The sequence below is a fragment of the Parus major genome, chromosome 2, assembly GCF_001522545.3.
Source record: "Parus major isolate Abel chromosome 2, Parus_major1.1, whole genome shotgun sequence".
Lineage (NCBI taxonomy): Eukaryota > Metazoa > Chordata > Aves > Passeriformes > Paridae > Parus > Parus major.
This window is the reverse complement of record NC_031769.1, coordinates 72780980-72805000: the sequence shown is the minus strand read 5'-3', so window position 1 is coordinate 72805000 and position 24021 is coordinate 72780980. Positions and strand designations below refer to the sequence as shown.

The 24021-nt window shown below is 34.1% G+C and overlaps 1 protein-coding gene across 4 annotated transcripts in view; it reads right to left on the bottom strand.

The window, feature by feature from the left end:
• Positions 1 to 12806: 12806 nt before the first annotated feature.
• CDH10 (cadherin 10) overlaps positions 12807 to 24021 on the bottom strand; it is a 94092-nt gene continuing 82877 nt past the window's right edge. For all 4 annotated transcript variants that reach the window (XM_015619544.3, XM_015619542.1, XM_015619541.3 and 1 more), the window contains exons 9-12: positions 23336 to 23457; positions 16925 to 17033; positions 14767 to 15018; positions 12807 to 13890 (exon numbers count right to left, since the gene is read on the bottom strand). In XM_015619544.3, coding sequence (XP_015475030.1) covers positions 13397 to 13890; positions 14767 to 15018; positions 16925 to 17033; positions 23336 to 23457 — 977 coding nt within the window. In that variant the 3' untranslated portion in view covers positions 12807 to 13396. The remainder of the gene's footprint in view (positions 13891 to 14766; positions 15019 to 16924; positions 17034 to 23335; positions 23458 to 24021) is intronic.

Here is a 24021-nt window from a genome sequence, read left to right as displayed (position 1 = left end):
GAGACATTGTGTTTTATCACTAGTTAAAGTAAACCTACTCACAGGAGTATTGTGGTCTGCCAAAAACAAGTTTGGAGGAAATATTTTACATAAGCATTTTATATTTTTCTCTATGCTAGTATTGTATGTTAGTAGATTCCATGTGCAGTTGATAACAACTGCCCAAGTCTTAGCCAAAATCTCCAAAATTACATAGAGGAAAGAAAACAGCATGCAGACAGTCAAGCACTGCATGACAGCATGCACAGCAGTGGGTGTTTCACAGAGTCAGAATTCAGTTTTTGACTTTCATAGAGAAGAAGTCCTATTTTACAAGACCATGCCATCCACTTTATATTGCAAACCCTCTCACAGTCCCTGGCAAATAAAGACCTGTGAAAAATGTGTGAAATAATTAATTAGCATGAAAGTAAGGAGCAGTTCAGAAGGTATAAGATCTGCAGAAATCAGGTGACAAACACATTTTCAAAAGGGTTAAATGAAATAACAATCAGTGGTTTTCAAAGAAAATTGCTGGCTATTGCTCCCGTACAGTGGATTCTGACAACAAAGGATATTTTATGAAAAAATAAAAATAAACACCTTTCAGGTGTTTATCTGAAAAAAGTATGCCAAAATTTGAATATTTTCTGTTAAAAACCCAAAGAAATTAATTTGAAATGTGCTTGCTTTGCTTCAAAATTTGCATGGAAGCAAATGAGATCAGTTACATTGCTGGAAATGTACGAAGGCAGAAGCTGAATTGGCTAAATCAGGTGTTTTATTGCCATGTTTTAGAAAGCATTTTAGAAAAGATGAGATGCTATACAAAATTATATTTTCTCTCAGCCTGTAAAATATGTGTTCCATAGCCTCTAGCAGCTGATGTAGCTTCCTTAGAGAAATAATATATCCTACCTTTAATACTGCAAGTGCTATAGTAAAGAATGCCTCACATTTAATGAGAAAGGGACAAGACTTCAGAAAACCTTTGAACACTATTGCATCTTCATACTTTGTTGCTTAAAAAAACAGTACAGGTGCTTTGCACATTAAGTGAACCTTCCCAAAGTTTTTCCATGGAAAGAATGAATAGTCATGGCCTCTGGCATCAGACATTGGATAATGTGGCTGGCTGAAAAAGAGCTAAAACTGTTCTGAGACTTCAACACAGAAGAGATACTACAGAGCCACAATTTTTTTTTGCCATATTTACAATTTATGAAAATATATTGAGAGGTTCCTAACAGAACATCACTCAAAGTTGTAGTGTGGGGTTGGGATGTGAGATTTCTTTTCTTTGCAGATAGAATTGTGTCATATGAACAACAAAAACAAACAAACAAACAAAAAAACCAAAAAAGATCATTCTGACAGATATTTCTTTAGTATGTAAAACCACTAAATGAATACCTGGATTTGGTCCTTTTTCTAATTCCTCCTGTTGTTTTATATTTTGCATTGATACCATTACTACAGGATATTTAGTCTTGAGTATACTTTAAATAAAAGTCTTAAAATAATAGAGTTGAAACAACAATTATTACAGCAATATAATCTTTCATGCAGAGTCAGTAATGCCATCATTATGTGATCGAGTCCAAAACATTAAGGTGAAAGCCGTTTGGCAGCATTTTTGCATAATATGCCTCTGCTTGAATCACCAGTCCAGTTCAAAAAAGATAATGTTTGAAGGGGGGGGGAATGGGGGAAGGCAGATGAAAGACACATAAACCAAAATAGGAGGATTTGAAGCCCATTAAAAAAAAAGCTTTTCATATCCGAATGTCGAGTATTAGATTTGGTTGTGATTTTATTTGTTTTCAGTTGGCACATCAGTTATACTGAAAAGAACTATAAATGTTTCACTATGTACTGATGCGTTATCCTAAAGTAAAACCTCACTAGATTAATAAAACGTACAATAATAGTTTTAGATATGCTAACATAAACATATTTTAATTCTCAATGTAACTCACTTTTTTCTCACATGAAACAGTGCTGAAGTAAAACATTATACATGGGAAGTTGTTCACTTAGGCATGAAGATTAATTGTCATCAATTAAAATAATGGTTAATTTTGTATTTATAAAATTAGTTTGTCTGGAGAAGAAATTTCAAATGCTCTAATTTCTAGTTCGTGAGCTATTTCCTATATATCTCTTAGTGAGATAGTAATATGTATGTCCTGTGTAGTCAGAAATCTACATGACATGTTTCTTGAGCTATTCCATCTTTGTGAAATTGAAATTCCTAATGATGTGCTGAAATGTGTCAGATATGTTTCAGTAGAGAGACATAATCAGAGCTCTCTTATCAGAGGGGGATGATATACCTTTATTGTGAAAATGTTATGGAATATACTAATACTTATGAAAAAAAAATTCTTGTGTTCCTGTACACTTTTAAAATGTGTCTTCCTAAAACACAATATGCTGTTAACATGGGAATCAGGAGTTCAGTTTTATACAAGCTCTTGGCGATATCACAAGTCCTAATTTTAAGTAGCTTTATTTTTCTTTTCTTCGTGCTGTAAAAATATCATTGTTTCTTGCTGAATATTTGGCTTTCTATTTAAGTATACTCAAGATGATATAACTGAAATATGCTGATATTTGCATATCATCAGGAAAGCAGATGATATCTTGCAGAGACGTTAGAAATACAGAGCTTCTCACTGAAAGTCAGAAATAGTTGGTTGTATAAAATGTGTTTTAGACAGCTGTATCTTGAATCCCTCCTGAATGGCTTAGTTGATATTTTTGAAAAGTATACATTTTAGGAGGAGCACCGGCAAAGATCCATAAATGGACCATTTTTTTATAAATCCCGCCATTCTTCCTATGTCTTCTGGTTAAGAAGTACCTGTAAGCAAATATATTAGAAACAAGCAATAGCTGTGTTCTGCCATTAGCATGTATATCTGATTCTCAAAGTAATTGTGAAATATTAACAATGGAATTTCCCTGAAATATAGTAATATTAGGAAGAGATTTGGGTCATGTTCAGTCATAGTAATGCTAGGCAGAAATATAGATAATTTTAAGTCTTAATTTTTTGAAAGCAATAAGTAAAAAATAAAGTTTTATATTTCTTCTAGTTTTTTTTTTTTGTTTTATGAATTAGGGAAGGGTCACAGACTTTGGACTTGAAATTGTCTTTTTCCTAGTCCTGTTTTGCTCCTTATCCATCTGGGACTGATGCCCTTAAAGGAAATTAGTGGTGATTCTCTCCGGAACTACACCAGGATATAGTAGTAGAATCTACTACAGCTTCTTTTCAAATATAAACCCCCTCATGCTCAGTACACAGCTTAGTTTATGTCCATGTCTAATGAAGAAGAGAGTTAAAAAATCCACAGTCCATTGTTTTTCTTTTTAAAACTCTGTTACTGTTCTTCTGTACTGAAAAACTAATGAGGGAAAGGTAGATTTTCAGAATGAATAAACAAGCTGATTTTACCTTGTACATACCGGTTACTCAAAACAAATTTATTTTAACAGAAGGTTTTATTTATTCATATGTTTTTATCTTTTAAAGTTCTACTTCCTTGATTGTACATGACAAACCCCACTATAGTTATGAAAGAAATGAAACACTCAGAAGTCATAAAGTAAATGGTCCTGACTAACTCAAATTGGCTGCTGCTGAAATTACATTAAAGTTGTCTTATGACTTTAGGGTTCTACCTTCTTTAACATCAGCAGAGGAATATCAAGGTGCCAAGAGGGACAAGGGCCTAAAAATATTCAGGTAAGCTGTGAATGGCTCGTTTGTGCTTATCTGAACTGAACTGAACCTGTTTGAGGTACATCCAGTGGCAGAAATAAAGCTGAACTAATGATAGAAGGAAACATTGGCCACTTTTTCAAGTAATACAACAACATTTTATTTCTACATTATTTTAATACTTTTTCCTGTAATAACACTGCAAAAAACTCCCAAAATATTATTCAGCTTTCATTACTTTATAAATAAAAATTAATTTATATTCAACTTCCAGTGGCAGCACAAATTTCTATTAATCCATTTCACAGCATTTGCGTGCTAGACAAAATCTAGACTGCTCCCCTCTCATGACATTTTACTTTTTAACATAAAATGCTTTTTCCTTTAATATCTTATGTAAGATAATTGTGCATTAAATGGCTTAGATATATATAAATAGCTGACAGTGGCCAGGAGAAATTATTTTCTATGAGCTTAAAGAGATTTTATCTGTGCATATGAATGTTGATTACTATTGCTTTTACTTACATTAATTAAATTAAGGGATGCAATCACAGAAATATTTTGTTTTCATTGAAATGGGCAGACCTGACAAATAGCTACAAAGTTGAACGTTAACGGTGCAGATTTTTGTATGTTCTGTGGGTTGATTTGTTTTTCCTTACATAAAAACTTTGAGAAAGGTTTCCCCTGTTTTTCAGTTACAGGTCTTCGAACTTACTCTCAATTCTGGTTTTAGGCACCTTCAAAGAAGCTTACTGACATTCATTTTAACATTGTTAAGGCATTCTTTGTGTGGTTTGTAACATGATGTACTTGATGCTGAAAGAAATAACATCCTGTAACGAGCATGATCAGGCAGGTTTGCAGCTCTGGAACTACAAAGATTTTAATTTAGAAAGGAGATACACAGGACTGTTTGCTTGCTGTCTTAGTCAAAAACCAGTTTCAGTTTGCAAGCATGTTTTACATCTGCAAAAATGTGTACTGAACCAAATGTAGAAGACTAGAGCACTTTATGAGGGCAATTTCACAGTAGATGTTTGGTTTTATTCTGACAGTTCTTAAGAGTAGGGGTAAGGCCTGTCGTGTTACTCAGAATATGCCTATGAATAAAATGACAGCAGTAAATCATATTCCTATTTGAGGGTTTCTTTACTGGAAAATTGCTCAATCTACTTTTAAGAATATTTACAATTATTATTCAATCATGCATTTACCCTATGAACTGGAATTTTAGGGAAATGGAATTTGCTTTTAAGCCTCTGCTGATAACAAGGCTGTTTTTAATGTTTTATAATTGAAGGTTTGGGGTATTTTTTTTTCCTATTTATCTATATATACGACAGATGAGAACTCTGAAGTTTTACTAATATTAATCTTAATAGAAGATTCTACTTTTTTCCAGAAACAATGATCTGGCAGGCCCTTGTTTATGGTAAACAAACATTTCCTTACATTTTAAATAAGATAAAACTTCAAGGAAATCTTAGACCAGTCACATTTTCAAATTTTATGTATGAAATTGTTCCTTACTCATTACAATACATGTATAACTGAATTTGTAAGGAAAAATCTGATTAACTTTATCACATACTAATGAGAATAATACTCAATAATAGTTAACAAAATTAAGGTTGTAAAGACAACTCAGAACATGCTGTTATTGAGGCTGTGCTTATTTGTTTATTTTTTTATTTTATGTGTGTGTTATAGGTGAGTTTAGAAAATTTTTTTCAGTTTTTTTTTTTTCTCTGATGAAGGAAAGCTGGCCTGGACTTCATAGTAACTATTGACTTTTTCCAATGGGTAGCCAAATATTTGATTTGCCTTATTCTCATTAGAAGGGGCTATCAAGTATTTTGCTTTGTATTGGTGGTTTATGGGTTGTTGTTTTTGGTTTTTTTTGGTGGTTGTTGTTCTTTTGTTTTATTTTGTTTTGTTTTGATTAGTTTTGTTTTGTCTGGCACTCCAATTGTGCTTGCCACTATAGAAAACCAGTATTTGACTATTAATTGGGCAATAAAAATCCTCATAAAAGGCTTATTTAAATGCTTTTTAGAAATAAGGCCTGAGTAATAACTACCAAAGTAATAAAATACCTTCTAGCTGAGATATGTAGCTGTGAGTTCTTGGTTTAAAGGACTAATGGTTTGCCACAAGCTTGGAGCTCAGAAATTCAAAACTGTATAGGTTATGGTTCCTAGTATTTATTTTAAGACTCTCCAGTAGAAGTAGAAATAGAAAACTGCTTCCTTGGGAAGTGATATTCTATTTGAATATTTTTACCACAAATGACAATCTCTGTATGAAATGAGGCAAATCTCTACAGAAAATAGTCGTTATACAGTAGCCTCAAACTATTCCCACAACAAGTCTAGCCAGTGTGGAACTGAGGAAAATAGAGCAAGGAGAACTAAAATAGGGGAGTATAAGAGTTACCACAATACTTGGAGTTTATGGAAATTTGCAATAAGGAGGAAGATTAGATTTTTCTCTCTAGTGCACTAATATGGAAGAAGGCCAGATTCTGCCCTTAGCTACAAAGGACTACAAAGGAACACTTTTTTACGAGAACTGTTTTTCAGATGATATAATTAAAGGTCAGAAGACAACCTTCATGATTTTCTTTTTTCTGTCTTCCAGCCTCATTTGTACCAAGGATGCTCAGGTCACTGTTTTGAGTTGGTGATGCAGGAAGGTTTATATATCTTTGGTATAAAAGTTTCTCTGCTGGGAGTGTCATCCAGAAAGGTTACTGTGACATTTCCAAAATTGTGTCTTATTAATAGGAATGAAACATGTTTGTTTCCCTTTTCATGCATCAATATTGTGTATATGTTTATCTATATTGTGTATATGTTTATCTAGAATATGCTATATATATATATGGAATATTGATGTTAAAAATAGTATTTTCTTTGGATTATAGTTTATTTTGAATGAAGAGCAGTAAGCAAAACTACTTCACAAACACGAATAATTTGGAGTTGATAAAGAAGTTGGGCAACAGTTTCCTTCCAAGGGAAGTTTTCAGCAGCCTCTGAGTTATAAACAAGTTTTACCAACTTCCATTACTAAAGTGATGCTTATGGCAGCTAAATTAACCATAATACTCTTGACTATGTCTGATGGACTTGCATGTACAGGGAAATATTTTAAACTGCAATTTACCTATCATCTCATTAAACCTAGTATTTACTAGCTGTTATACCAGCCATGTCTTAGAAAAGTACCCACTAAATTTTTATTGAATAAATTTATATTTTTGTCCCACTTATATTAAAGTGTTACGGTAGTGAAGTTGAAGGTGAGTTTAGCTGAGTAAAGGTAAAACAAAGCTTTTCTGTCAATACTGTCTAACATTTTTCTGGTCTACTTCTCTTCTGGATACTGTTAAAACATTTTCTGGCATGACAATTTAGCAGCAGTTAGAGATATAAAGAAAGACAATCAAAGATTTTTGATCCATTTGCATTGAGAATTATATGGTGGGATTTGTTTCTGGGGACAGAGGGAAGGTCATAAAAATGGTCATTGTAACAGAAATCCAAATGCCTAGATCATCAAAGCCTGTTTTTGATGGTGGCCAGGTGTGGGTAGTTAGGAAGAGTGAAAACCTAAAGTAAGCATGTAGTGATAATTACATATAAAAGTTTCTTCTATAATCACCAACAGTGCAGAGTTGTTTGGCTTCTTGATTGATTATAACTTACATGGAGAGACTTTTGAAACATTTCCTTCAACAATTCCTTAGTCCATTTAAGCAAAATCTTGCAGCAATGAATTCCACAGTCTTAAGTGTGTTTTGTATCTTGTGTGTGTTGCGAAAAATAACCTCTTTTTCTTCTTGAATCTGGTATTCTTTTGTTTTTATTAGAAGATTCCTGATTCTGTTATTGAAAAACACAGTGAATATTAGATAATGCATATAATTCATGTTTTCATAGACATCTATCTCCTATCACCTGGAAAATCCCAGCCTTCCTTGTTCTTCTTTATAAAGAAACCATTTTCTGACTTCAATCATTGCTTATCCTTTTTAACTTTGCTAGATGGAGAATACCTTGTCTGGGGGAGGATATGCTAATGAGAGCAATAAACCTTCAATACAATGACATGACAGTCTGTAGGATAACGTTTTTTTCTTCTTTTCTTACTAATTCTTAATATATTATTTCCTTTATGTACTTAACACTGAGCTAAGACTTTCCCACAATTAGCTTTTATAACTACAAGATCTCATTTGTGAATAACCATCTTGTACCACTTCATCAGTTCACATTCTTTTGAATGGCCTTTTTATTTACTGGTCTTCGTAACAATCTCAAATAATCTCTCATATCCATTATTCATTTCATTTTCTAGATCAAAAGATCAGATCTAAAATAATTCCACTTTTGTCCATCTTCTATTAGAATTAGTGAATATTAACTTTAACTGATTTTTCCGTAATTTGTTGAGGAGAAGATTTTCTAGTTTAAATTCTCCAGAAATGTTGATGATGGACCTTGTCAAATATCTTCTGGAAAGCTAAGCAGACTATGTAATCTGAAGTTCCCTCCTCCATATGTAAGTGTGACTGCCTTGATCCACAACATGCAAATAAAATCACTGTGGATGGCCAAATCTTAATTTCTGTCCTCGTGAACAGGCAGGTTATCACACAATCCAGAAACCAGAAAAAAATTAAAAAAGAAACATTGATTCTGTAATTTTTTACAATTCTGGAATTACGAGGATGAAATACACAATAGTAACATGCAATATGATGGAAATATTTCTTATGCATATATGTTAAATACACTGAAGTTCCTCTGTAAATTAAAGTTTTTCAACAATGTCATGACTTCCAAATCTTTTCAGGTGTTCGTGATTAGTTAATTTGTATTTGCTGTAGTTTCTGTGACTGTAAATTTGCAAGTCATGCTACCTGTTTGATACATAAAAGATACTTTCTAGATTCAGTTGCTGATTTTCCTCTGACCCTTCAGTGAATATAATAAAACTAGAATTTGTTCTGCTTCTGTCAAAAAATTTTTGCTAGAAGTTTCCACACACAATACCTAGACATGGGTGCAAAAATATCTATCAAATGTTTATCTTCCAAAACTTAATCAATAAACAAAATACCATTTTGCTCACTTTAATGGAAATGTACAAAATTATTTTGCCAAATATAAGTTCAAAATTTCTACGATTGCTGGCTTGTAGTCAAAAAATGAATATTTCATGTTTTTTTTCAAGTATATTTTTATTTTTTCCTTGTTTATTGGGGTTGACATCAATTTAGAGACAAAGAATTTTCTCAAAAATTAAATGCTTTTTTTTGATTTTTTGGAGGGGAAAAACCCAAGAGAAACTGACATTCATAAAAAAAATATTGGTTTAAAAACTGTCATTTTGATTTCATGGTTGACTATATTCTTTTAAAATAGAAACAAAAATAGCTGTGAAGAAAACAAAAGAATTTTTGAAATTCTGTCTGGCTTATTATATTTGTGAATTCCCATGTTATTACTTCTATCTTCTGTCATGTAGAAAGTGACTTTTCATCCAGCTTAACCGTATTAGAATAGAGTTTAAATAATCTGAAAAACTGGAGAGACAATACAGAAGCCCAGAATACTTTGTTGGAAAAATAAAAGTTGTATTCACATGTCTCCTTATATTTCCAATTATCTCCTTATGTTTACTATTTATAGGATGGCTTTGAACATAATAGATAACACTGTTACAAGTAAGTGAAATTGTTTTAGCTTGAACATGTATTTGTGCATCTTGCTATGAACAGATTACAGCTGAGTGATTCCTTTGCTGTTCAAGTGAGCCTGATAATGATAACACAGTGTTTAAAGGCTTCTGGTAACTTTTATTGTCCAGTCTCTAGTTCAAGTTATTTGACAAAAAGTAAGTAAAATTAAACTCTTTATATTATATAAGATGTATGTTAGTAACTAGCTTCCTGAAAGGTTCATTGGTTTTGTTTTTGTTTTTTTTTCTTTTCAGTAGTTAGTGATGGGGCAAAGGAGAGTATTTGTTTTTTACTCAATATTGGATAAATGTAGAGGAACACTGTCAAAAATTTTAATTCTGATAGAATAAGGGCAAACCAGTCTGAAGTAACCTAGAGAAATGATTGCATTTAATTTTCTCCATCATTCATTATGATTCCTGTGGGTCCCTTCCCACTATTCTGTGATTAGTGTAACAAGCAACTCTGTAGCCATTTAAAAGTGTTTATGTAGTTAACCCAGGGGGAGCAAATTATAATAACAGGTCTGAAGGAAAATGTAGCAAATTTAGTCCTCTTTCTTCCAACTTTGTGTGACAGGTAGAGCAGGAAGAATTTACGAAGTCAAGTCACATTGAACAATGAGTGAGAGGAATGAAGGGTAAACTCTTGACAGACAGTAACACAACCAATAAATAGTTTGGCCTGGCAATGGTATTACATATGACTGAAGGAGAAATGAGGGAAATATGATATATTGTACAGTGAAAGAGTGAAAAACATCTGCATTTACAGAGCTGGAAGCTGGTGGATATTGACCTAATCATTTGTGAGGATTTTGTTGGTTTAAGTGCTTGTTTTGTTCTCTGGGGTTTTTTTACTCTCCTTAGACTGTTCCTCCTACCAACCCTTTTCCTGAAGACCCTGTGAAATTTTACTTTTTACATTATTGCCACTTCCATAAGATCTCATGCACCTCAGCTTTCATAAAATCCCTTTAAATATATTTTTATTTTACAACAGACTCTAAGAAATCACTGTCTACTGCCAGTGATGTCCAGTGCTATCTTAGTTTTTATATGCCTCTGACTTTTTAAATGTTCATAAGATGTCTTGTTGTAAATAACTTGCAAGTTCCAACTGAAATATTAATGTATTTTCTTTGTTTCTGTCGTCTTGTGGCATTTTTGTCTTAAAAACATACAGAAAATTCATTCAGAGTAAACAATACCATGATTTTGTTTACTACATGTTGGTATGTTTTGTTAGTTTTCATCTGATTTCATGTGGCTAAGCTTAGGAGACACTACTTGGGAAGCAGGTATCCTGATTTACATTTTTTCCACTTTGAGTTGTCTAGGAGTTTTACTTTACAGTTCCTCACTATTTTAAGGGTGCAAGAAAACATTGTAATAGTGCTCTTGATTCCTAAAATTTCCTAAAATATACTGAGAAACAAATGTTCAATGATATGGCAAAAAATAAAAAAAAATATTAATTTATACTATTTATATAATAATGTTAGTAGTATGTTTATATATGGATATATAGTTTCAGAATGTGTACTAATGTTTTATTTAAACATTAAGGATTAAATTTTAAACATGAGATTCAAATTCTGCTGAACAATTATAACTTTCCTCAACATAGTGATAGAAAAATATTTCCTTATAGTGATTACTTGGAAATTAGTACTGTAATGCAAATCAAGGTTATAGAGCCTTATTTGATGTTTGCTGATATAGACAAATAGTGAAGCAGATGTATTTGTTTTATCCTTCTGGAAACAGACTAGAGATTTTTACTGAGTTATATGTAAAAGTGTTATCTGGACCTGTTTAACCAATTTTTTTTTTTTAGCAAAGAGGTGAAAACCCAGATGTTTTACAGCCTATTTTATTTTCTGTCCTAGAATGTACTCAGTTAAATAAGTAGGGTGTCACTGATCTCCTTCTTGCTGTAGACAAAATTAGTTTTAGAAGAATGTCCTTTGTCTATTTATGTACTTAATAGATAGATATTATTTGTTTGTTTCTTCTTATGGCATTCTGTTGAAGGACTAATGAGCATTTGGAAGAAAAATATTAGGTCCTGTCCACTAGGTGATCATAAAGAAGATCAACTGTTTCTATCACCTGTAAGACTTTCAAAAAGCTTTGTAATGCTGCTTATGTAAGACATTTCTTAATGTTCTCAGATGCATATTCTATTAAGGAATATAAAAAATCCTTAGTTAATAAAAGTATTATTGATTGAAATGAAGAAAAATCCATAATATTCACAGTTTCTTAATAGATCAAATAGTTTAACTTGATATCAAGTCAATAAAAATTTGGTCTCCATTGCACCAAAATAGATTGCTTAATGGTAGAGTATTCAGCTTTCAACTTCACTGGGTTTTATCAGCCCATTAAGGAGAAGAAATATCCAACTAAAAGAGAATGCAGCATCCCACTTTTCAAAGGACTAATATATTTTCAATATCTCTTGGTTTTATGCAAATAATTAGCCAAGAGAAAGAGAGAAGGAATAAACCTTCCCATTTGTTTCTCCCACAGTAGCTAATACAGACCTTGTAACATACTGCTTTGGCTCTGAAATTATTTAATCTCAGCAGCATTTCAAAATTGCAATGCTTGTCCAGTACAAAAATTGTGTAACCTAAAGATTAAAGGAAGAGACATTTCAAAATGTTTTTTGTTTTGTGATAGCTAAAGTATATTTTTAGTTACAGTTGGCTAGTTGCTCAGGTTTTTTTTTAATAGACTAGAGAAAACTCAGTAAATTGAGGGGAGGGGATGCTAGTTTTTGTGACACTTTCTCAGCCTTTAATTGACAGCTTTAAAGGTGGTTGAAAAACGGCACAGTGTTTGTCAGGAAACGATTTGTCTTTGGAAAAATAGAGCTTAAAAATGATTGCGCTTCTTTTTAGGCTTTATCTGTTACACTTACAGATCACTTCTGATGATATGACTCACAATGGAGAACTATAGGACAAATAAACTGAGATTTTGAAACTAATGTTATGTGTTTGGATAGATAAATTGTGCCAGCATGTTTTTAGAATAAGACTATTTGAGTTGACACAATATAGTAATTCATACTTCTAGACTAGAATGTTACTAGTTTAGTCAAAAAATAAAACAAAAGCAATTCTCTAAAACATTGAAAGTAGGACTTTTGAGCAAGCAAGTAAGTGTATCACTTGTTCCTGTCTCAGTGAGCACAAGTACTTCAGACTGTGTTGTATGTATGGACGATTCAGCACAGAAGTATTAGCAATTGGTTGTGAGAACTGGTTACTGGAGAAATTCCACTTTCTTTTCAAGCTTGAAACTCATGGCCAGAACAGGCAGGCAAGCATTAACATAGTTGTAAAAACTGGTTTATTTTTTAAAAATAAATACAAAAATATAAATATAAAACATTGGCAGATAGAATTTGATGAAATGAAGTTGCACAAACTTTTTTTTAAACCAGCTGCATATTACACTTATTAACACCACGTGTACATTTTGTTTTATTTTAATGTACAGAACAGGACATATTGGATTTTTTTTCTTCTTTGCCATCTTAAAAGCTGCACTTGCAGGAATAGGACATGTACCTAACAGAAGCGGCTTGTACATGAGGTTGCTTAAGGGATTATCACCCTGTTCAAATTTTTGAAGGTAAGATATTTTTTAATTTACTTACTAAAATGTACAACACAGAATTTCCATAGCTTTGGCTCTTGGAAGTTGATTAAATAAAATGTTGTATATATTCCAAGTGGCATCCTACTAGAAAGAATGAATGACATTAATGGACAAGTTTAAAACAAATTTTAAAAGGAAACCATTGTGCTGAGTGGCAGGAAAATTTTCCTGAATGTTAAATACTGTTGAGTGCAGAAGGTGTCTGTAAAATTACTTCCGCTCAAAGGAAAAGAAAAAAAAGTAGCCTACTGTAGGTTAAGAAGTGTCTTTGTCACTTTCTCCTCCACCGTACATCTCAGCTAGCTTATTAAACCGGGGCCCCCACTCTCGGAGGTAATCATAGTTTTGGTCTCCTTCGGTAGTACCTGACTCCAAGGAGCTCAAGGATTCAGCTATGGAATCATTTCCTTCATAGGCATAGGTTGCAAGCGAGTCATACGGCGGCGCAGAGGGATCAGTGTCATGCTCTTTTAGCCTTTGGTTAATGAAATCTCGGACATCCGTGTTGTCTGGTGCCGAAGGAGTCCTCCGTGGCACAAATAGCGTTTCAGGGATAATGTCTCGTCGAAGCTTCTTATCTTCGATAGCTGCAGGATTCCTCAGTGTGCCGATATCAAAGGCTTGGGTGTCCTCCTCTCCACCACCTTCATCATTGTAACTCACAATGTTGTCTCTGATGTCCTCTTTAGAGAGGATCAAAGGCTCCTTCTTTCGTTGTCTCTTCAGAGCAGCAAATAGCACCACTATAACTTAAAGAAGGAAACAAAGAATGGGTAAAGATCTCTATTTAACAATTTCTTAGCAGCAAATACACCAGGTACAAGAATTACATTTCAGCTACACTTCACCAACTCATTTTTTTTGATAACTGGATAAACACCTCTATCTGTGTAAGGGTAGCACAATAAAGTCTTTATCAAAAACCTATTTTGTACACATTGTGTGCTCTGCTTTACAGGACCATGAGCTTGCCGGCATGTTCCTTCTGTAGCTGTAATGAGCTTTAAAATAGCCAGGTCTATTCTGAAGATATTTTTTCCTTTTTCAGGCTCAAAGGATATTGTTAAAAAGTGGGTTTGAGTTGAATTATAGGTCATTAAGTGTTATTCTGAAAACCACAAAATGGAGGCTTTACAAAATTTTCCTTTTTTTTTTTTTTTTTCATTACAGCACTGAAACCACTGGATAGACAGGGCTTTGATGCAATAAAATTACTGCTTACTGTTATATTATATGTGAAATATATACTGCATATTGATTTTTAGTAGTTATTTAAATGAAAAAGAGGCTTTTCCTCAAAAAAAAATCTAAAATGAAAGGCAGTAAAGCAATTTTTGATTATACTATTCATCCTCTCTGAACTTTCTCTTTTTGGACAACTTAATGAAAGAACATAAATGAGCTTCTGGTAGCACAGTGATAGTTTTAACAGTCTGGGTCTTGAATACTTTAAAATCAGCAGATAACGAGGGTTTGCCTTTGTTTTTTTCCTTTTTATTTTAAGCTGCAGTTATACTCTTGCAAAATCCAGGATCATTAATTCTATTAACCTGCATAATTCTGTGAAACAAGTCAGGCCTTAAATATTTTCTCCTGGCTGGGGGAAGATGCGTTTCTCTTCTTACCTAGCAGGATAATGATGCAGAGGAGAATGGCCACCAGTGCCCCCGTGCTGAGGCCGGCAGGGAGGAGCAAGGCCTCGGCGCTGCAGGACTGCATGTTCCCCCGGCTGTCACAGGCACACACCCGGATGGTCAGCGTGCCCGTGCTGCTCTGGATCGGGTAGTCGTTGTCCGAGATCACCACCGGCAGAAGGTAAGTACTTATTTCATGCCGACTAAAGCCATTCCTTCTCGTCAAAATCCTGGCAGTGTTATCTAGATCGATTAAAAGATACCGCTGTAGGCTATACGGACAGAAACCATATCACTTATAGTAGATGCAAATCTTTGTATTTTATATGACTTAAAAATAGTTCCTGATATCACAGTGATATCTCTGTTTTTCTAGCAGCATTGCCATTTGATCAGAAAGCTATTCATAAGTTTTTAGGTACACGTGGCCTGCTTCTCTGTGCCTCTGCACCACTTTTGCTCATGATTCAAAAGAGGATTTCTCACAACTTAAAATGTTTTATAGATTGATGCATACAGTGTGTGACACAGTTAAAGTTCAGGGCTGAAACTCTGAAACGCAACGACCAACTGAGGAAAAATAACCTTCCACTTTGTGCAGTTCAACAAGTACTCTGTTCTGGAACATTCTTCCCATGAATCAGCTGTGACAACACCCACAGGAATACTATCTGTCAACTCTGTATGAGATTTGCTACACCAAACCACTTTCAACACACTGTAGAACAATTAATTTTGTACCTTAACGCATGAAGTAGAGCTTTTTTTGGATAGAAATTGTCTTAGGAATTGAGAAGATGTGAAAGATGGTAGGTATTCCTGCACATTTTTGCAATGTGAATTTACTAATCTGTATCTGTAGCAGACACATCTTAGCTGGGTGCAGGATACTTCAGCATCAAAAGCTGTCCACTGAGTGGCCAGAGGGAAGGGAAGGAAGAGAATGAAGGAATAACACAGAGACACTATTTCTTATACTGTTAGAGCCCCAAAACTACAGTGGGAGCCAACTCCAGAGTTCATAACTTTTTAGTCCAAAAGAGAGAAAATACAGGTTTAGTGTGCACTAAAAGGAAAATTTACTTAATATCTGTGGATTGCTTGAGGTTGGCTGTGAGGTTAGCTATCTTGACAGTCAGCTTCAGGCACAACTAAAATAACCCATGTGCAAATAGAAAGAAAATAATTACAGATAACAAAGAAATATCAAGATATGTACCTCTCTGTATTCAGGACCTAGTCATCAAGATATAACCTTTATTTAAAATACTAAATCGTGTATTTTTTCATAGACTTCAAGATGCAAAACACAAAGTTTTTCCTTATTGCTTCCCTCTGCTGGTTTTGTGTATTTTAACACTATTTGTTGTCATTCAGTATCAAAAATTGCATGTCTTATGGATCTTTAAATACCTCTTCTGCAATGGATTTTATAAGGTACCCAAACTATTTGATTTAATTAATTAACTTTCCCTACCATTAGAAACCTTTTTTCTCCTGCTGTTTGTAGTCTGCTACATCCTGGAATATTCATCAGGAACAGAGGATTATGTTGCCTTTGACACATTTGAAGGCTGATACCATGTCCCCTATCATTTATTTCTTCTGTAATCTAGAGTCCTCTTAATTAGTCATACTAAAATGAAGGCCAAATTCATAGTCTCATTTCCCCAACAGAGGCTTCTGAAAATTTTCTCACATAAAGACAGATTGAGAAAAGATCAAAAAAAAAAGCCAAAGTGGCTCTCAGAACCATTATTTTCATTAATGGTCAGAAAGAAGCAAAACAGAAGGCCAGGGGAATCAAATCTATGTGACAAAAAGCTAAAGTGAAAAATCTTAACTTATCAGCTGAAGGACTTTTTGAAAGCTTTTTTTTTCTTTTGCAGTCAAGTATTTCATCTGTCTCTTACCCCAAGCCAACACATTTCCGATTTTCTTTATATTTTTTTTTTTTTTATCACATTTCTGCTTCACTTATACAGATAAAAATGTAGAAGTCCTAAACCTCATTCAGGTAAAGTATTCTTGATAGTAGCAACTTCACAGCTTCTCTACATATTGATAGACATCAAAAGCAAATATATTTCAGGAATGTAACCAGACAGAAAAGATAAATCTCCTTCCTTGGAACAGGCATGAATTTTACCTTCGTTATCCTGAACAGTGAAGTTAGGATTAACAGCAGCTAAACTGAAGAAGAATTTTTGTCCACCAAGAGGATCATCTTTGTCTACTGCACTTATGGTTTGAATAAGCTGCAGGAAAAAAAGCAAGCAAACAACAACAACAAAAAAACAACAAACCCAAATACACCTAGGTTTTTGATAGAGCTGTCTGATCAAAGAAGATGAAAAGCATTAGAATAGCTTAGCATTCACACATATTGACTTAATATTTATTCTGCAAAATATAAAATCTAAACAAAAATGTTCAACAAGTGTCTTATGTAAGTTTTTTTGAACAAGAGCATCTGTATTTTTCATTTGGTAGTACATGTGCACCTATATTTTTGTAGCTACACAGTGGACAAAACTTGCCAAAAATAATCTTAGCTGTAGCTGGTCGTTTTTATACTTCATCTTTGGTTCATTGTTTTAAATTCAAATCAACACCTAATACAGTATTTCACATGACATTTTCTATTTTCATGATAAAAATGACATTTTGTCAAACATATTTTTGAAAGGGAAGTTAATGTTTCAAATTACATTTCAACATTAAAGCATTTTTTCTTAAACATGATTTTTCTATTTATTACTATAGCAGAACACAGCAATATGATACCTGAGACAAAAAATGCCAGTTAGATTTTATACATATTTCAACTCTTGACTGAATGTGCTTCAAAACATTGCAGCACACCCTAGAGATCCACAGCTTCGGAGTGGGATGAGAATCTGGCATCATAGTTCTCAAAGTTAACTGCACCAGTGCTTTCTGCAATGCCTTCAAAAGATTTTGGGTATTTTTGGGGAAGGTAATGGCAAGCCATTTATGAGCACTTATTTACCTTTCAGGTAAGTGACTATGTGGCTTTTTCACTGAAATTTCTATGCCTAGGAGTGGCAAAATATTGTTTCTCAAGCAAAATGAATGTTTAGACTTTCATTTTGACTTTTTTTTTTGCCTGATTTCAGTCTGGGGCTTTTTTTAATCCATGGCATATATTCTGAATTTAAGTCTGGATTTAGTGCATGCATACTTGAAGGTTCAGTTACGTTCTTAAGTTTAACTTCCAAATACAGATTAATCTTTGGTCTAGATAATTTTTACTCTTCATTTCTTAGCCATAATTTTTAATTGCACTGCTTTTTCAACCATGGAATTACATCTAATTTTTAACACTATTCCTTCCCTGTGGTGTAAACCCTGTTTGGTTTTCCTCTTACAGTTCTTCCAAATACAGCCATTTCTCTTCATATCACAGCTTTTGTCAGGTCTGATCATCTTTTAACGTCATCATCTGCTATGCACTCCTGTTTGCCTTTAAAAAGTCATGACTAATTCCCAGCCTCTCTCTTGTCTATCCAGAAAATAGCAGTAAATTTCTTGATGAGGCAAGGATGGGATTTCTTTTAATATAGCAGCTTCCTTGCTTTTTCAACAGAAAGACAGAGTTTTGTCTTTCTCTAAATCTGTTTCCTTACATAATCCTCCAATAACTTTCTAAATTAATAAAACTGATAATGCAAGCATAGAATATTATTTGCTTCTGAAGAATAAGTATTTTAATTATTTAGTGAGCTATTAGCATATGAATTTTCATAGGTATTTACAAAATTAAGTGAAAAAAACACTAGTTTATTTTACTTCACGACTAGAGACCCTGAATAGGGTTCAGTTGTAGGTGTTAGGCTGATGAAAATCAACTGATATGCTGAGTGTTCATACTCATAATTTACAGAGAGTATGTAGAATTGAAAGCCTTATATTGCAGTCAGAAAACTGTTTCCTGATAATATTTTTTACCATTTTAACGTGATAAATCCTGTCTACATGTGTTTTCAAGAATTTTTTTTTCTCTTATACCTTCCAGCCATGGGAAGTTCCAATTACCTTGTAAATAGGGGTATAACACTCTGAGTTGTTTCTTTCTAGAAATGCCACAAAGCAGTAACTGCAGGAAAGCCAAGGGTGTTACTCTGTATGAAAACATCAGGAAATTAAGGGCCCAGTAGCAGCCATGAGGTTTGTTAGCCACTAAAAAACTGATAAAATAGTGGAAACAAGTATGCTGTATGGTCTGCTTATTCCAATAAAATTCATCTTTCTGCTTGGTAGGACCTCTGCAAGCATCAGTTCTATCAACTGTTTACATAGATGTTTTCTTCCAGGATATACTATATATTTGCTTTTAAATTTAGGATATATAAAGAAAATATAATGTGCTATTAAGAATAAGAAAGTAGAACTCTTTAGAAACCCTACATCAGTTTTCAAAAACCTTCTTGCCCAAGTGAATAAAAGAAAACCTCTAAGAGTTTTTGAAAAAGGTAAGGCAAAGACAAAATTCTGATACTTGTAAAACCACTGGAAGATATAAGCCTTATATATATATATATATATATATATATGTATGTATATAACCACAGATCTTAGAGTGAAGAAACTAAAGTAAGAATGAATCAGGGAAACTGGGAAAGAAGGGGAACAAAATTTCAAGAAAATTGATCACAAATTGTCATTTGTCAAAAGAAAGAGATGCAATAAATAAAATAACACTTCAGGATTAAAGGGTTTAAGTAATTTTTATAGAAACATCGTAAAAATAGGAAGGGAAAATTGAAAAAATTTCAAGGACTTTATTTTTTCAGTAGATATGAATTTTAGCTATTTTAAGAAAGCCACTTGGTGAATATAAAGAGGAAATTTCTGGAAATATGAAGATCCCAAAAGCCATGTTTAAGCAAGATTACGGTGAGAAAAACATCCCTGATAAGGATTGTTATATGGGTCAAATGAGCTGATAATATGACGAGCAGCATAAAAAGAATGGGGTCAAGAAACGTAGTGTGTTTATATAATCTATACTGAATTTAGTTATTGGAAAAAGGAAAATGAACTTCATCATTCCTATTTTAAAATGTCTTTGAAAGAGAATCTATTATGAGCTAGACCTATTTACATAACATTTGGCCATATGAAAAAGGAGCGGGCATGTATGGATTTGGTAAAATGAAGGCTGATAGCAACAAGATAATAACAAGCCATTTAAACATCGCAGTACTTGAGTCAGGTGGGGGCGTCCTGGTGCTGACAGTGCTGGGGCTGGGCCGGGGCTGGGCCCGGCTGAGCCCCTCAGCCACGGGCGGGCGGGCGAGAGCCCCGGGGAAAGCCTGGCCAAGGGAGGGCAAAACGCTGCCCGGCAGCCAGGGCTGAGCCAGGGGAACCGAGCCACAAACAGCCCTGCGAGCCCCGGGGGGACAGCGGGAGCGGGGCCGGGGCCGGCAGAGATGGATGGGCCTGCGGCCAGGGAGAGACCCCGGCCGGGCCGGGCTTTCCCTGTGGTCGTGAAGGTGATCCCATGCTGCAGCAGATTTATCGTGAAGGATTGCAGTCCATGGGGAATGCTCACTTGGGACAGGGAAAAGTGTGAGGAGAAAGGGGTGTCCAGGAAAAGAAAGTGGAGGGGTGAAGGTGAACCTGGGACGAAGGGTGGTATTAAGAGAAGTTGCTTTAGTTCTCTCTTTTTTTCTCACGATCCTACCCCATGTTTAATGGACAGCATATTAAATTAATTTTCCCCAAACTGTTTTGTCAGTGATGGTAATTTTTATTTTCCATCTTTTCTCACCCTATATTGTTGAGAGGGGAGGAAGTGGTTGGGTGGACACCTGGCTGCTGACCAAGGTCAACTCCTGCCTTCTTTCCTTTTGGCAGATCATTTAGAAATAGAGAAGAAGTGTCCATATTCAGACATCTACTATAGAGAAAATTAATATTTAGAAAAGTTAAACTCAGCCTCCATGCAAGATCTCTCTAAAGCAGGACCGACTTCTGCTTTCTAAACTGATTCTTATCTTTTACATTAGAAGATCTTTGGAGGCTGGCAGCTGAGCTGCCAGACGTGTGACAGCTGGGAGCTGACAAAACCAGTGGGATTCCATCTGTCCAGATGCCCAGCTCCTGGCTCTTCTCACCTGGGGGCGGAGGACAGCTGAACTTCTTTGGTTGCAGGGCTGCAGCAGTCTGAGCATTTTGCAGCTTTATTTCCCTGAACTCCTATTGAGTCAGCCTTGTGTAGGTCACATGAACTCCTGTGTCCTCTTTATGCCATCACACCAAGACTGTCCTCATTTTTGGGGGGGTCGAAAGAACAGCAACCACCAAAATAGCATTCTGCCTGAGGTGCTGCTTGTGTATGGCTTGAGCTTTTTGAGACAGGATATTTGCATGGTTTGTAAGTTCACGGTAGGATCTGACATCAGCAGTAATAGCAAGCAGGAGAACAGTCACAGGCCCTTCAACTCACTCAGATAACAAAAGTCACATCTCTCTCTTGCTATATATTTGCATATATGTGTACGTTTGTATGCGTGAACTCATGTACACTTCCCCAGGTATCATATATAGCATGTGTGCGCCTATATATATGTATTCATAAAATTCAGGTTTCTGTACAAATTAAGTAAACGAAAAAGTATAATATTCATTACAATATCTGTCCTTAGTAGATGGGGAATACTGAAATGAATAGCACAGAATCTGTGACTGATGAAGCATCATTCAGTGACCTAATAGAAGATATAAATTTCATGGATCAAATGTAATTATGAAAACCAGAAGGGGAAGAAAAATAGCAGAAATGTGGGAGGAATCAAGCTCAGAGAACCATGTTCAGTTTGGATTGATTAGATTCTCTCAGGACAGATTGAATTGGAAAAATAAGAAGTCTTATTTATGAGCTGCCAGTAAACAAGAAGAATATAATTGCATTCAAATAGATTATTCATGTTATCCGGCATTATATTTTTTCTCTTTCTGCAAATTGTTTTCTTTAAGCAATCATTTGCAACTCAGATTTTTTTACAAAATGTTTATATTTATGGCCCCCTGAATAACTTTGGCAGGTTTTTTCCGATAAGGACACTATTGAGCTCTATAACAATTTAAATAGCATTTGTGGATGTGAAAACTTATTTAGCTCCTCATTTATTAGTTATAAGTGATTAGTGCTATTTTATTCAACTTTTTAACTGACAGCTTATTATTATTGTAACTAATGAAACAATGCAATGTAGAAATAAATTTTATATTTAGTTTTAAATTATACTGACTGCAATAGTCTAGACTGCGTAGAAAAACCGTTCCTTAAAATACATTTACATGGAAATTTAACTGTTCTATTAATATTTCCTGTATGCTCTAGAACTAGCAACCTGCACAGAAAAAATTCAGAAATCTCAGATGAGTAAAATGTGTGGATTCATGCATTTATGCTTTTTTTAACATTGAGGGGTTTTTTTGTGAAAGTGGAAGAGGAAAATTCAATGTTGTTTTACAATTCTTAATCCATTTGTCATATTGAAAATGATTAAAATATTTTTTTAGCATATATAGTAGACAGTTCAACTGTCCAAAATTCTCTGCTTTTAGCCAGTGATTTCTCTTTATCTAACAGCTTGAATTCTCTTGTGCCTGCCACAGCAGACAAATGCACTAGCTCAGTACCTTTAGATATTTTATGCATTATAAATTTGAGCCTCAAATTCTTTGTTCTAAGTTCAAACTGATGTCACTTTGGAAGGAAGAATGGCAACCTCAATGTGAAATTTGCAGTATAATCTGAATGCTATACATGTGGGACTCCAATGGTTAAGACAAGCTGGCACTTTACCACATTCTTTTCAAGTGTACTGAGAGGGTTGCATTGAGGTACTACTGCTACCATTTTAAAGACTTTATTTTTGGCTAATTATGCTCTGGGATGTGTAATAAGAAAACATTTTTTATAGAGTTATAATAAGCAACTGCCTATTGGGAATTAGGAATTAAGCAGTACAGTCATTTCATTTAAATTGAACTACACATTGTGCAGCCTCTAAGAAGCAAAAGAAAAATATTATGCTACCATTTAAAAATGTATTTTTTCTTTTCAGAAACTTTTGGTGTGATAATGAAAGATGAATATAACAATTGAAAACAAAAAGTGACAGATTTTTTTTGTTTGTAATTACCATTAGCATGGATTGAAATATATCTGAATTTTTCAATTGGAGAACTATTGAAAATACAGATCAAACTTTTTAGTTACATATAGTGTTCTACTTTGTGAAATTAAGGACAAAGTGAATCATGGCCATGTCATGGACATATCTCATCAGGATTTAACAGCAGTACAAGGTTAGGTAAGGAAAAGTGGTGACTGAAACACTGATGTGTTTCTAACATACTGAGATTTCATGCTTAAGCCTCACTTACAGAGCTTCTTTGCTTTCATTTTTAACATTTCAAAAGCTAATTTAGATATGATTTTTCCTAAACAATAGTCAAGAATGACCTATAATTGAGTGCTGTAGTGAAACTGAATAGTGGGAAGTGTTTCTCAAAGGCATACCTGTCCAGCTCTTGCATTTTCACAGACAAAGGTGTCGTAGAATACAGCAAACTGTGGGGCATTGTCATTAACATCCAAAATTCTTACATAGACAGGAACACGAGTAGTATCTTTGGGGTTATCTGAGAGCAGAAGAGAGAAGAAGCATGAGATTATTTTTATATTAAGAGTTCTCTGTTGTCTTCCAAATTTCATGAGCAATACACATGAAGGATGAAGCTTGAATCTGGTCAATGTTTAGTGTATAAACCAGTAACAAGTCAGAAGCAGGCCTTCTGAAAAAATAAGGAAATTATTTGTGTGGAGTAAAAAAACATGAAGTACTGGAACAATTAAGTTTTTTTATGAAGATAGGTGGCAGCAAATGTTAATAATGTATTCAAATATTAGGTATGAAAATTAGGTAGGTATGCCCACAACTACAAAAACAAATTTGATCACTTGGTGGGCTCAAGGTTTTGTAAGGCTTTGATCTTTAATTTTTAAATTTTTTGTGATCTAGTTTGTTTCACAGAGAAAAGACATCATTGACTTCGTTCATTGTTGATTTTGGTTGGCATGGAGTTAATTTAGTCGATAACATGCATATATATGAAAAATTTTCAAGTTGGACTTTCCTATCTGGCCCCTTGAAGAAATTCCAACAAAACAAATGAAAGTACTCCTCCAAAATTTTAGTAAAGAAT